The 13949-nt window shown below is 40.2% G+C and overlaps 1 protein-coding gene across 2 annotated transcripts in view; it reads right to left on the reverse strand.

Annotated features, from left to right (window-relative positions):
* The window catches only part of Scfd2 (sec1 family domain containing 2), a 548660-nt gene that overhangs the window by 18468 nt on the left and 516243 nt on the right, over positions 1 to 13949 (reverse strand). The window contains exons 7-8 of one of the 2 annotated variants that reach the window (XM_023711031.1): positions 8071 to 8205; positions 7729 to 7907 (exon numbers count right to left, since the gene is read on the reverse strand). In XM_023711031.1, the coding sequence (XP_023566799.1) occupies positions 7740 to 7907; positions 8071 to 8205 (303 nt within the window). In that variant the 3' untranslated portion in view covers positions 7729 to 7739. Of the gene's footprint in view, positions 1 to 7728; positions 7908 to 8070; positions 8206 to 13949 lie in introns of those variants that run through there. The other variant, XM_004627502.2, reaches the window with a different exon arrangement.

Below are 13949 nucleotides of genomic sequence, written 5' to 3' on the forward strand. Positions count from 1 at the left end.
TCTCTCTCTCTCTCTCTCTCTCTCTCTCTGTCTCTCTCTGTCTCTCTCTCTCTCTCTGTCTGCTTCTGCCTCTCTCTGTTTCTTTCAAGACATTATTAAGAAACATTATGGACAAATAATAAACAGGTCTCTCATTATCAAAGTCTTTCTGGGCTCACATATTTTAAAACCAGGTCAGAGCATGGAAGTTTTTGATGTCTTCTAGATCAGAGGGAAAACCCCTAGGGCCAGACAAATGCTGTCCTTGCTGGGCAGAAGAGCCAAATAAATGTACATGTAGCTTCAGTGCAGATTATGTTTTCTCAACATGACCATGACTATATTTCATGCTCTTTTTTTCTTTCTAAAGTTATTTTTCGTTAGTGTATGTTTTATTGGTATAATTATATTCACCTTGGGGAACTGGAACCTAAACATATCACATCTTAATCCTTTTACCCTCCTTCCTTAGCTTCCCATCTTTTTTCATATCTCCTTCATCCCTCTTCAAGAAGAAGAGTAAAGTGTAAATGTCCCCTCCTATTGAAACTGAGTAGACATATGTGATTGCCTCGACATTCAGAATGCTGTGCCAGTGGTACTGTGTGACTTTTGAGGGTAGGTCATAAAATTCAATCTGGGATGCTTGCCACTAAACACAAGCTGCTATGCTGGGAGGAAGTCTGTGAGAGCCCTACATGGAAGGAACTGAGGGCCATGGTCCAGAAGACTGGTGGACCTACTCCAGGCACTCAGCATCAACTTACTGACCACATGAATGAATCACTTTCACAGGGAGATGAATCCTGCCCTCCTGAGCTAGCTTAGTCCCAAGTGCAGATTCATGAGCAAATCATACTGGGGAATCAAATTCAGGACCTTGCACTTGCCAGGCAGGTGTTTATGCAATTGAACTGTGTCCCTGGCCCTTAATCCAATATTTTCAGACAATTTTTGCTGCAATAAAGAAGGCAATATTTCTTTGGATACTCTGCGGGAAACCACTGCAGAAAAAGTGGTTCATAAAGGATGGAAATGCAAATGACTCTCTTCCCTGCTCACAGAGGCTTGTTGGATACAAAGTTTTAGACACAAGACATTTTTCTTAGCTATTGCTGCCTACAGAGTATATGCGATAAGACTGAGCTCTGTGAGCCATCTCTAGCATCCAGGATGGAGGTTCCTATTCCCTATAGTGCCAAGGCTGTCTCAAGTGCAGTGACGAACCAGGAGAGCTGCTGCTCTCTCCCAGTGCATGGGAACTGCGCTGCTAAAGTGCTCTGGGGAGCCGCAGGGCTTGCGTCACTTTGGGCATTGCCTCTGTGTTCTGGCCGGCCCAGGCCAATGAACACTGGCCTTTATGTCTTGATCCATCTGGTCACAGTACATGTACAGCATTTCACTGTTCCCACAGTCTTTCCCAGGAGCAATAGTCTACCTCCAAGCCCCTAAGTGAGGAGATCAACAAGTTAGAGTCTCAGTGGAGAGAGAGGCAGATTCTGGAAAACCACATCACAGGCTTATGAACATGGGTTCCTACATACGTAACAAAAGAACAGTCACTCTGTCTCTCTGGCAAGAGCAAATCAATACTGAACTTGGTGATGCTATGACTTCTTGCGGGTGGTGGTGTATCTTCTTTGATTTCATTCACTTGTTCACCCAACAATTATGCTGTGTGCACTAAATTCCTGAGTGCTGGCTATGTACAGGCATACAAAGACATTAGAGTTTGTATCTCAAGGGCTTACAGGTGGGGCTTTTGAGAGGTGACTGATTTGATCAGAGGGGTGTGACACTCTCAGTGGATCAGTCCACTGATGAGTTTATAGCTAAATGTGATGGTAGGAAGAGTCTGGTCACTGGGGGCAAGTCCTGGAGGCTTGAGGTTGCTCTGCTTCCTGCTACCTTGCTGAGAAATCCTTTGCCATGCCATGCTGCCTTGGAGTCAGCTGATTATTGACTGCAAAGAGCTGAAATAAGCCTTTATTCCTGTACATTGTGAGCATGGGTTTTGTGTTTTGGCACTGAGGAAGTAACTAAGACAAGTGAGGGAATCACAAACTCATAAAAAGAACAGCAAAGACTTACATACTACTTTGATATGCTAGACACTGGTTTGACTGCTTTATCTTTACTCATTCATTTAATTTTTTTAAATAGCTCTATACATAGTACTTATTGTCCCCATATTAGACAAGGGGACACTTGGGCCCAAGAAGGCTAGCAAGTCACATAGGTAATAAATGTGTGGGGGAGGCTTGGGTTCCAATGCAGACAGTCTGAGTCTGGATGTGATATGTTTCTGTCTACTGCCTCTACTGTGAAAAGGTAGTAGAACAAAGTTAGTGCAGCAGGTACGAGGCAGCCATCTATCATCCACAGAATCAAATGAACAAAGATGTTAAGCAGAAAAGATAACCTTTCCTCTCTCCTGGTAGAACTCATTTTCTATCTGATCACTCCGTTAGGACATTTTTCCTCTCAACTCATTTTATTTCTTACATCTATAAAATTAGGCACTTTGCTTGGTTTTTGTTCTCCTAGGCCACTAAGAGGTTGGAAGAAGCAGGTTTCTGTGTTGCCAATGTTGAGGGAGATCAGATCTTTGACCTTCTTTGACACTAGTGGAGACAGGCTTGTGCCTCTCCTGTGTACATCAGTGTATGAAGGTGGGTTGAGTAAGGGGGCGGCTGCTCATGAACCAAGCACCAGCTTCACCTTGATTAGCAGTAGCTGGAAAGGCAGGTCAGAGCCTCCTCCATGGGTCACTGGAGTTGACTGATAAGGCTGCTAGTTTTCTATCACTTTTTTTTTTTTTAAACTGTTGAAACATAGCTTTAGGCTTCAGGGCCATACAGTACCCCAACCTATCTTAGGTTTTGCTTTTCATGGTTCCAGTTACCTGTAATTAATTGTAATCTGAAAATATGGAATGGAAAATTCCAGGAATAAAAAATTTGTAAGTTTTACATTACAGGTAATTCTGTATAGTTTGATGAAATCTTATGTTGTCCTTGCTCTGTTCTGTCCAGGTGTGAAATGACCTTTTGTCCAACATATGCACACTGGAGATGCCGCCCATCTGTTTGTCACTTAGTAGCCATCTGGGCTGTCAAGTCAACTGTGGCAGTATCACAGGGCTTGTGTTCAAGTACTCTATTTTATTTAATAGGTGCCCCAAAGCACAAGAGTATCTATGCTGGCAACTTAGATATGCTAAAGAGAAGTTATAAAGTGATTCACTTACGTTAACACATGAAATTTCAGGGCTTAATAAGAAAATTATATACTAAAGTTAAGATGCATGGTAAGAATAAATCTGTGAAATTGGAAAGAAAGAGAAAGAGTATGGTTTTACTGTCAGACTACAAACTATAAAATTTATGAACGACCACAGTATGTGATATGTGCTTAGATAAGATAAAAAGGTATTAAATTGGTGTATGTATATATAAGAAAAAATAACACATAAAGTGTTTGGTGCTATTTGTGGATTCAGGCATTCACCAGGGATCTTGGGATACAACCCCTGTGGATAGGAGGGACTGCTAGAGTTGGAAAGATTTAAAGCTGTGCTGTTTTATGAATAAGCACTATGATAAGTCAAGGTGACTAACCTTGACTACTCTTCCACCTTCAGTCAGTGTCTCCTGCATACAAGGCCCAAAAAGGTGCCAAGTGGCGGAGGATGCAGAAAAGAACAAAATTTTTATCAGCCTCCCATTCTCGGGGCCAGGGAGATAGCTCAGCAGCATAAGCACCTGCCGGGCAAGTGCAATGTCCCCAGTGCAAAAAAAGAAAGAAAAATATTCCATTCTCACAGCCATGGTTTTCCCATTTAAGTCTGACCGATGGTCACAAAAACATTTTAATCATATATGTGACTAGATTGTTCCGCTTTACTCCATTAGATGTGATGAACTCTAATTTAGCCTATCCCATTCCTTTCCATTAGACATTATAATTGTAATCAAGAACAATAATGAAATAACATTTACTATTAAATGTCTAAGATTTTAAAGGGAGAAAAAAGTCTAGAGCTGCTAAGGATACAGGAAAATAGTTCTTTCAAATCTGGTAAGAGTGGAGGTTAGAACAAATTTTCAGAAAATTATCAGACATTAAAATTAAACATAAAAAAATTAAACATAGCTTATGAATCAATGACTCAAAGGCTTTTGGAAGCTATTTTATAAAATAAAAAATGCTATGTAAAGATACATACATGGAGATAATGAAACTTTTGTTCATAATGACAAAAAAAAAAAAAAGGAAATGGTCTGAGTGCTGTACATGGGGACAGTCCTCCCTCTGTGTCCCCTCCAGTACAGTGGAACAGTTACATGCATCTAGTTATAGAAAAGGTACCATGTTCATATAAAATATAGATCTTTTCCTGACTCAGAAGAAAAATTTCTAGAATAACGTGTAGTATGATCCTACTGTTAGCATCAATATAGTTAAATTCTATTTATATGTATGTATGTATGTATACAATTGTGTAGACAGAATTAATAGTTATCATTTCCCTTGTGGGAAGGTATGTGAGCTTGTATAGGTGCAAGATAATTTAGAAAATATCTCATTACATATTTTATCTCATTTATCTTAATAAAACAGCATGTACTATTTTTATAATATAAATATATAAAGAAAAAATGAGAATAAAATTTAAAAACTGATCAAAACTATTGAATCGATATCTCGATTCACTAATGTACAATAGATGAGCTTGCATAATTTGAAAAATACGAGTTTGAAAAAAACCATTAGTCTGGAGAAAGATGACTAATATGTATAATTATAATACAGCATATAAGTGTGGCCTCAGGGGTGTGCACAAAAGGTATAGATCCCTGAACCACACACACAGGCCGGTCCTGTACTCTTTCTATTTCTTGCTGGAAGGGAGCATATAGTGTGTCCTGTGGGAATAACTGCAGGCTCTTAGTTAGAGCCTGCACACATGAAGAATGGAACCTGGACAACTCTATTTCATCATGCTCTACATCTTTGTATCCTCTGGCTCAGCACTGGTGAGTCTTGAGTGAGAAGGTAGGGAGCAGATTCTGGAGGCAGAGAGCAGGATAGTAGGTAGCAAGAAATTCATAAGGAAAATCATTGGCTATTGATCCAGAATGGAGACGCAATGTGTTGAGGCTCCTAGTCCCAGAACAATAGACAGGGTACCAGCAAATGACTCCAGGCATTGACTTCATTTGTGAGCTGCACAGATACAGAGAAGCAAAGCATTTGTACTAAGGAGTAATCCCGAGTAAAATCAGAATTAGCAACATATGCTACCAAGAACATGCCTGGCAGCATCCTGAGGCCAAGAAATGTTGTAATTAAGAGCATAAGACTTGGAACAAGAGTAACTTGAACAAACCGTGGTGCCATCTTTTCCTGGGCCTTGGTTTTCTCACTGGTAAAATAGGGATAATACAGGACTACCTGCTAAGGTGATTGTGCAGATTCTTATGAGAATGGATGGAAACAGTCTGACTGACCCTGGGGAACGTGTTGATCACAGGTTATCTTCATAGGTGTGCATGGTGTGAAGCAAAGGAAAATGGAAAAGGGAGTGTGGTCAACAGCCATGGCCATGTTTCATTCTATCTGTGGCATACATCCTCATCTCTCTAAGGCTCTTAGAGCAGAATGGAAATCTCTCTAGATGGCTTCACACTCATCTCAAAAAAAAAAAAAAAAAAAAAAAAAAAAAAAAAAAGAAAAAAAAGTGGTTCTTTGGAAAATTACAGCTAATTCCTTAAACCTCTACTGATTGTTCTTCTTTAAGTTTGTCCCAATTTTGTTCAAATCAAGAATGCATGGGCCATACATAACTTTCTTTAACTGTATGCATGACAGGCAAACCCTGCTATCAATGCCCATTTAGAAATAAAATAACTCCCCCTTGGGGTGCTGGGGTGGAAAGAGCCTTGTGGCTGGTCCAGGGACACCCTTGTCACACCCTGTGGACAGATGAGATGCCATGGCTACTGAGAGCAGAGATCCACATCTGTGTGCTGAGTGCTGGACACTGGCAGCTGTTGGGAGAAAAGATTCCTTCTTCTTAATCCACTGCTTGCACACCTCCCTCTGAGCTCAGTCTCGAGCGGCAGAGCATTTCTGCAGAAGCTTAACAAAGGGGCTTTGAATACAGAGAGGAACTGTTTCCCAGCACTGGCCCAGGAGGACTCCAAACATCTTATAGCCAAGGTATGCTTAGGAGAAGAGAGTTTCTGATCACAAAAAGATGTAGAAAACTGAGTTTGTGAGGATATTTTTAAAACATGACATGACATTTAAAACATGAAATAATGACAGAAAATGCATGTGAGTAGTCATTGTTCAACATGACTATAAGCCTAATACATTCACTTCTCATCTCTGGAAGAGTGACGAGCCTGTTAGTATGTGAAAGGTGTTATAATGTTGTTGGATTCTGCATAAGTAATTAAATTTGTTAGACCTAGCGTTTCCTCAACATAGTTAATCACAGAGTCCTTTTGCTAATAAGTAGTTCTCTTCATCCAAAGAATATCACATCTGAATCAATTGAGCCAGATTCTCCTCTCTACACTGTACTCCTCAAAGTGCAGGAAGGGGTAAGCTGTCATTTGTGCCCTTGCCCAGACCTCTTGTGCAGGACCTGCTGTACTCCAAATGCAGCAGCCTATCTGGGAAAGGACACACACGACACTGGGCCATCCTTGGACCTGAAAGTCCACTCTTGTTTGTCTGTCTGTCTTTAGGAGTAAGTCCAAACTTATGAAAACAGGAGGAGAGTGTTAAGTGGAGAAGGTTGGAAACCATGGGTATCTTGGAAATTTCCCACCATGAAGGGACAGGGCTTGCACTCAACAGAGGGGCTCTTGGATAGTTTTAAGAATCTGATTTGCATTGCTTTATTAGGAAAAAATAAAGAAGGAAAATATACCAGCGAGGCATTGCAACAGAAGTTCCTAGTTATTTGGAATAGCCAAACAGAGTCCAGCGTGTCTGCTCCAGCCTGTTTACTGCTTGGTTTAGAATCTGATTGTCTGGCATCTGTACTCTGGCTTTTGGAGGAGAGCAATTTTCCCAGAACACACATTTCCTGAACTCTAAAAGGCCAGATCTTCTATCTAGTTTAATTAATGATTTCACAGTCTCTTTAAAGTTGGCAAAACATTCTGTTATTTCCAAGAGTTATTACCACTGAAATCCTGGCATAGCCTGGAAGGTCAGTCTGTGATCTTGTTAGGTCCTTTTAAATTTAGAAACTTTACAGTGGGTTAAAAATAGACCCCACTTGTGTACTTTCCCCTCCTTCATCCCCACTTCAAGTGCTATTCAGTCATTCCAACCCACCCAGATATAGGTTGGAGAAAGTCTAGCACTTGTCACCCAGGAGTCTGCCAAGCAAAAACAAAAGTCATTTCCAAATGGGTTTTGGGGTAACGCTAGTCACAGGGTGCTCATTATCCTACATAGTAAGTTGAGCATTATTATCTGTCTTTTTTTTAATAAGATTGTTTTCGTTTTATGTCTTGTACTCTGAGTAACTACTTTGAAGATAATTATACACAATGTAATAACTATTGTTATTCTCTCGTTGGATTGTAAGATCTTGTTTTATTTTCTCATAAAAAAGAACAGAGGACTGTTGAATTTATTCATTTGTTTATTTTGTGGTACTGGGTATCAAACTCGGGACCTTGTGCTTGCCAGGCAGGTGCTTATGCTGCTGCGCTCAGAGGACTGTTAATAAGTCAGGTAAACAGTAAATGGATTTGTGTTAAGTGGAAACCTAGGCCACAAGCAAAGTTTTCAGTGGTGCCCTTCTGGAAGTCTTGTGTCTTCATCTTACACTTTACATCTGGGCCAGAAAAGATCACAGTGCTCAGCTCAGAGACGCTGTAGAAGCCAGCAAAGCAAGACTGCTTATAAGCAAAACATAAATAAAAATTTCCAGGATGTTAGAGGAGCCCAAATCCCAGCACCACGTATACGGCACTGGCCAAGGGAACGGGGTGCCAGCATTTTCATGGCCAGCAAAGGGAATGCTATTACACTCAGGATTACCTCTTCACGGTTACTTACCTTCATAAACCTGCTAAATCCAGTTTTAAGGAGATCAGTGAGGCCTGAAGACATGTGCTCAATATCAACAGGATCTTGCTTCTCGGGATTAAATATTTCCTCCACAACCTGCTTCAACAGTGGTTTATAGAATGCCTGGGAGACAAAATATTATAAGTAAAAACACTTACTTGGTTTGTCTGGAGAAATGATAGAAAGAAAATTAGTTTATTTTGCATGAAAAGAAAGAAAATTAGTTTATTTTGATATTGACCTATGATTTTGTGTGTGTGAAAACAATAAAACAACACCTAGGTTTCTTTTCTTTTATAAACTTTCACCCCAGTGCTCTAGGACTATTTACTGCCTCTCACACTCTCTTCTAATTAAATATTTCTTCCTACAGCTTAAATCACAGTATGGCTAATGGCTCAATGGAGACTTGAAGTGACAATTTTATGCATGAAATATGCTGGGAAGTAAAGTCCTGTCATTTTATATAAACATGAAGAAGGCAGGCAGTTTTTCCTGACACTCTTGGAATTATGTTCCCCTCTGGTAGAAACTTGAATGTGTCCTTACAATGGGCTGTCAACATCCAGCCTTACAACAATCTTTTTTCTACAGAGCTCAGCTCCAAATATGACTTGGCTAGAAAAAGAACCTCAGATGACCAAAGAAGCTTGAGCAAGGTCATGGAAGAGAGTAGACCACGGGACACCATAGGAATTTCAGTGGAATTAGGGTGATGTTAGTTTACAGCAACTCCTACAGCTTGATAAATGGTGCCAAGTGCCTTCTTTTTCTGTGACCTCAATAGCCCATCCTGATTTAGGTTGTATTTGGAGGCAGCTGTCTCACTGAGTGCTGTACTTTCTGAGCACATTTCTCTCCACTTTCTCTTAAGTTTTTGCTGGAAGTTCTTCTTGTATCTCTTCTTCCCATGGACTGAAGCACCTTCTATCCAGTTCTGTAGCTGTCTTTACTGTTCTGCTCATATCTGGCACCTCATCTGGAGCATGAAGGCAGAGAGCAAGGGACTGTCTTCTCTCAACACCCTTGCTATAGCAGTTTTGTGTGATCTATGATCACCCAAGAAAGGCCAGGTTCTATTATGCTACTGCTGAGCTGTATTTTTCTCTTTGTATTGGTCAACTATGTGAGTTGCCTGTAGCCATGGCTGTGGATATTTAGTATATGGACCACTTTCCTAGCTTTACTTTATCTTTCTTTCTTTCTTTTTTTTTAATCTTACTTTTCATGCAGGCATTGTTACTTATTTTTCTTTTATTGTAGCTCTTCTGAAATATCTTAGAACTAAAGCAAGGTATAGACCATCAACATAAAAAGACTACCCATTAGGAATATAGCTGGGATGTTCCTTAGGGATGTTATACCGGGAGAAATAGCATCTGCTCTGCAAAGCAGCCCACTTTTTTCATGTCTGTTAGTCAAACATGCCTTTATGTACCCAGCAATTTCATGATTAATGACCATGAAAGCTAAGCATTGAACAGGAACATGGATAAGGCAAGAAAATTTTAAAGTATGGATCAATGTGCTTGTGATAAGAGAAATTCAAACAAAAATGATACCAGGAGGTTAAAAAAAAAATAAAAACCTTATCAGATTGGCAAAAATCCAAAAGTCTGACAACACACACTTTCAGTGAGGTTACAGAGTGACAGGAACTCCCATACCTTACTGGCTGAGGGGACACTGTAAACAACCAACAGAGAGAACTTCGGTAACACTTACCAACCACGCAGGCACACCTGATCTAGCAATTCCATTCTTGAAATTTATTATTTGGCTTTTTCACATATGCAAATGAATTCATAAAAGACTATTTGTGGTTTGAAATAACAAAAGATTAGAAAACACTAAGTGCCTATCATTAGGTGAAAGCAGAAACAAGGCAGAACAATGTGTGGGTGAAAAACAGCAAGGTATGAATGGTGTCTGATGGACCGCACTGATGTGAAAAATGGCAGAGAAAAGGTGACAGCTTTACTTGCTAAATGTACAAAAGTAAACTCAGGTGTGACACAAAATCTCCCATTAGTGGTGACTAAGGAGTGGGACCAGTGGAGAGACAAAGGTAGGAGGAACATTTCTCACTGTATGGATTTCTTTTTAAAACACTGTTTTAAAATGTTCACTAACTACCATAAAACACTAAAATAAAAAAGATCTCCAACCTTTTCCAACACACATTAATCATAAAGTCTCAAGAAGGAAGATGTTAAGAAAAAAGCCCTTCTAAATCTCTGTTCACTCTGTAAGGGAGGCCAGCTCAGTGGGCCTGTTCTCCTGGGTGCTTCATTCTCCAGAGCTTAGCTGAAAGTACAGGCAGGGAGAGGCCAGATAGAGATCGAGCTCTCAGCACCCCTCCTGTCCCTAGTCCTTCCATACCTCCTCCTTTCCTGTCTCCCCAGAGTAGAGAATAATCCTGCTGCCCTGGCACACATGCCTTGTGCAGAACAGAGCAGAGCAAAGTGTTTGCACTTCACTATGAACTGCCTTCACACACCTCTTGGCTCTCCTCGGGGTCACTGCTGTTACTGCTTGTAGAAGGCTCAGCCTATGAAAAGCAGCGACTATTTTTATTTTTTATGCTTTGAGAATATTCTCATCATTCATATATGACAGGATATGTTTTTATTTTCCTGTGATACTGCATGGAGTTACTTTATATAACTTGCTTTTATATAGTCTAACAAAAAAAAAAATAACTGTTAGGTCCTGAAAGGATGGAATAGTCTTTTGCTTCTCAACTTCCCTTTGTGCTTTGTATTAAAAAAAAAAAGTCTATGCAAGTAAAATAGAGCTGAAAAATAGTAGCTGAAAACATAAATTCGCTTGTCATGTAAAGCAGATCATTATTTAGCTATATGTGTCATGGTTATGACAGCTCTCGAGTCATTACCAGTCTGTGCTTCTCTAGTCTGTCTTCCCCCACCTCTAAGGACAACCAACCCCATCTTCCAGCATGGCCGCTAGTGTCCAGGCATCACTTCCATGTTCCAGGAAGCAGAACAGAGAAAGGGGAGAAAAGCACCCACTTGCACTTCAAAAAGAGAAACTTCTGAAAGTCTGTGTGATCTTCTGCTTACTTAAAATGATTTCATTGCCCAGACCTGAGTCAGGGCCACACCCACATGCAATGAAGGCTGGAGGACAGAGTCTTTTAGCCAGTTTATAATGTACCGTGCTGAAGTGTTCTAAGAAAGAAGTCATCTAAGATCTGACAGTGCTAGTAAGTATCAGCCAGAGGATTTTTCCTGGGGGCAGACTTTAAAGAGATTAAAGTTTAAATCTAGGAAAGTAAAATGTCCAGGAAGGCTATGATAAGTAAAATGCTCTGAAGAACGTTAGCATGTTATAGAGGTATGCTAGTTATTGAGTTACAGGTGCCCACTCCAATCCCTTTTCCTTCCTCCCTTTTTCCCTTCCTCCCTCCTCCTCCCTCCCCTACCTTCCTTTCCATTCTCCTTCCCTTTCTTTCCTTGTTTTTGAGTCAGAGTTTCATTATATACTCCAGACTGGCATAAAAAAAACATGCATGTGCCACCATGCATGGCTCCATGTATGGCTCTCTTCTGGACTCAGTTCTACGATGCTGAGCTTTGACTCTGTAAATTGTGAGTATGTTTGTGCTTTGCCAACTAGTTACTCTGCAGATGGGGCCACTGGGGAGAGACCAGAAGGCAGGAGGATCCTGCCCACCTCAGTGGCTATTCCTGCAGTATGGCCTGACAATGGCCTCCCTTACCAGTTAGAAGGTGGCCTTCTTTGGATTTTTGCTGTACAATCTAATAAATCACCTTTCTTGTTTAAACCACTTGAAGTTTATTTTTTCTATTTTTACCAAAATATAGTAAATACTAGTAGTATTATTAAAGAGAAATGGATCAATTGTACCACATAAATAACATATCAGAAAAAATGCTCTAAATTCTCAATTAAAATAACTAAGTACAAAATGACTAACCTTATTTAAAGAGTACAATTTGAGTAAGACATTGCTATATACAAAGTAGGTTTTCTTAGGGCCAGCCTGATAGCTCAGTGGACTAAAGCACCTGCTTAGGCAGAGCCAGAGTACAGCAGCCAGGGTTTGATCTCCAGCGTGCCTTGCCGGCCCTGCCCCTGGGGTACATTGAGCCAGAGATTGAGACTGGGCGTGGTAGTGCACACCTGTAATCCCAGCACTTGGGAGGCTGAAAACAGGAGAATCACTATGAGTCTGATCTACATAGTGAGACCCTGTAGACTCTGCCCTAAATACAGAAAAAGAAAAAAAAGTAGGTTTTCTTATGTCTTTTTAGCTAATCCACTTACATTTTTTCCAGTTAGGATTTCAATGATGAGAGTTTTGGCTCCCTACTCTTGATTAATTAGTTTGGATTGTTTTGTGTCCTAGATCATGCCACTGATATCCAGGTGGAATGCATACTCTGGTGATGGCTCTTAGACAAGAGCCCTGACTGCCATGAAATTTTCCAGTTGGCCAAGAGCTACCCACTTCTTAGTCAAGAACCATGCAGATGGTGACAGGGTAGACAGGGGTTGTTTCTCTGGAACTCTAACCCAAGTTATTCCATGGGTTAGGACCAAGGAGAGATCAGTCATGTGCCTCAGCATTAAAAGGGTCAACCACATAATTTTATTTTTCCAGTCAAATCCAATCAAATATTCTCTATTGGTTTACTTTATTGTTCTTTCCTTTTCTTGCTGATCATTTCTTTCTTGCTTATATCATGACCATCCAGTATGAATTGCAATAGCAGATCTGAGTTCTAACAATCACTCAAGAGACTCAAGTTCTTGCCACTGAGTGACTCTACCGTACCTAGGACATTGAACTGCCACACCAAAAACTTTATATCTCATCAGCAGATGATGACAGACAGTGGAGAGTATGAGGCTTTCCAGAGAGATTTTATGAGCCTGGTGTGAAAATATATCTGTTCTACTCAGAGTTCACTTCCCAGGATGTGTTCCAAATCCACACTGACCTACAAAGGAATGTGGAAAATGTGGCTTCACTGTATGCCCAGGAAGAAAAGGAAATAGAGTTTGGGAAACACAGAACATTGTCTCTGTCACAGACATACTGTTAAATTGGAATAGAAATATAAATATGATTACTTCCTTATAACTGTTTCCCTGAAAAAGTGATAAAGAATGTCAAATCATGTAGCCAGGTAAGAGTGCTAAATGACTCCAGCTTGGTAAACTGCATTACACTGCAAGTAATGTAAATGTTATACAGAAAGCTTGCACCTTGGGCTTCTCTGAGTACAAAGGGGTCCATGGAGCTGCAACCCAAAAATTAGCTCCCATAAGAGGGTTTTAAGCCAGGAAAAATCCTGTACTCAGCTGGAGCAAATCCTGTTCTCTCACTCCTCAGGACACAGCCAGATAGCTCTTTGACAGCTATTTGGGTGCCTGGCACCGCTCAAAAGGAGAGCCATGTGGTTCTCCTGGGCAGACTCGCATGACACACAACCAGCTTGTCCATTAGGCAAAGAACATACAGAATCTTAGGCCCGCATTACTTTAAGGGCTCATGAAAATGCCATTTTAAAAAAATATCAGAAGGAAAAATATCAAAGTAATATTTTAACAAATGTAGTCATATAACATATGTTTTAATATATGTTATAGAAGAAGGTGATCACAGAGGCAAAAGTGAACAATAACCACAAAGGTTATAATGTGGCCTGTCCTGTGATCTCAGGAAGCTGATTCACCTGCACATGAAACAGTCAAAGTTTCACAAAATAGATTATATGTAAGAAACTGTCTTTTTCACTCTTAAACGAGCAGTACCTTTTCAAGAGAAACTGGGCTTTAATACTGTATTTATTTATTTTTTATTTTTTATTTTTTTA

Source organism: Octodon degus, unplaced genomic scaffold (assembly GCF_000260255.1).
Source record: "Octodon degus isolate 3935 unplaced genomic scaffold, OctDeg1.0 scaffold00019, whole genome shotgun sequence".
NCBI classification, from domain to species: Eukaryota; Metazoa; Chordata; class Mammalia; order Rodentia; family Octodontidae; genus Octodon; species Octodon degus.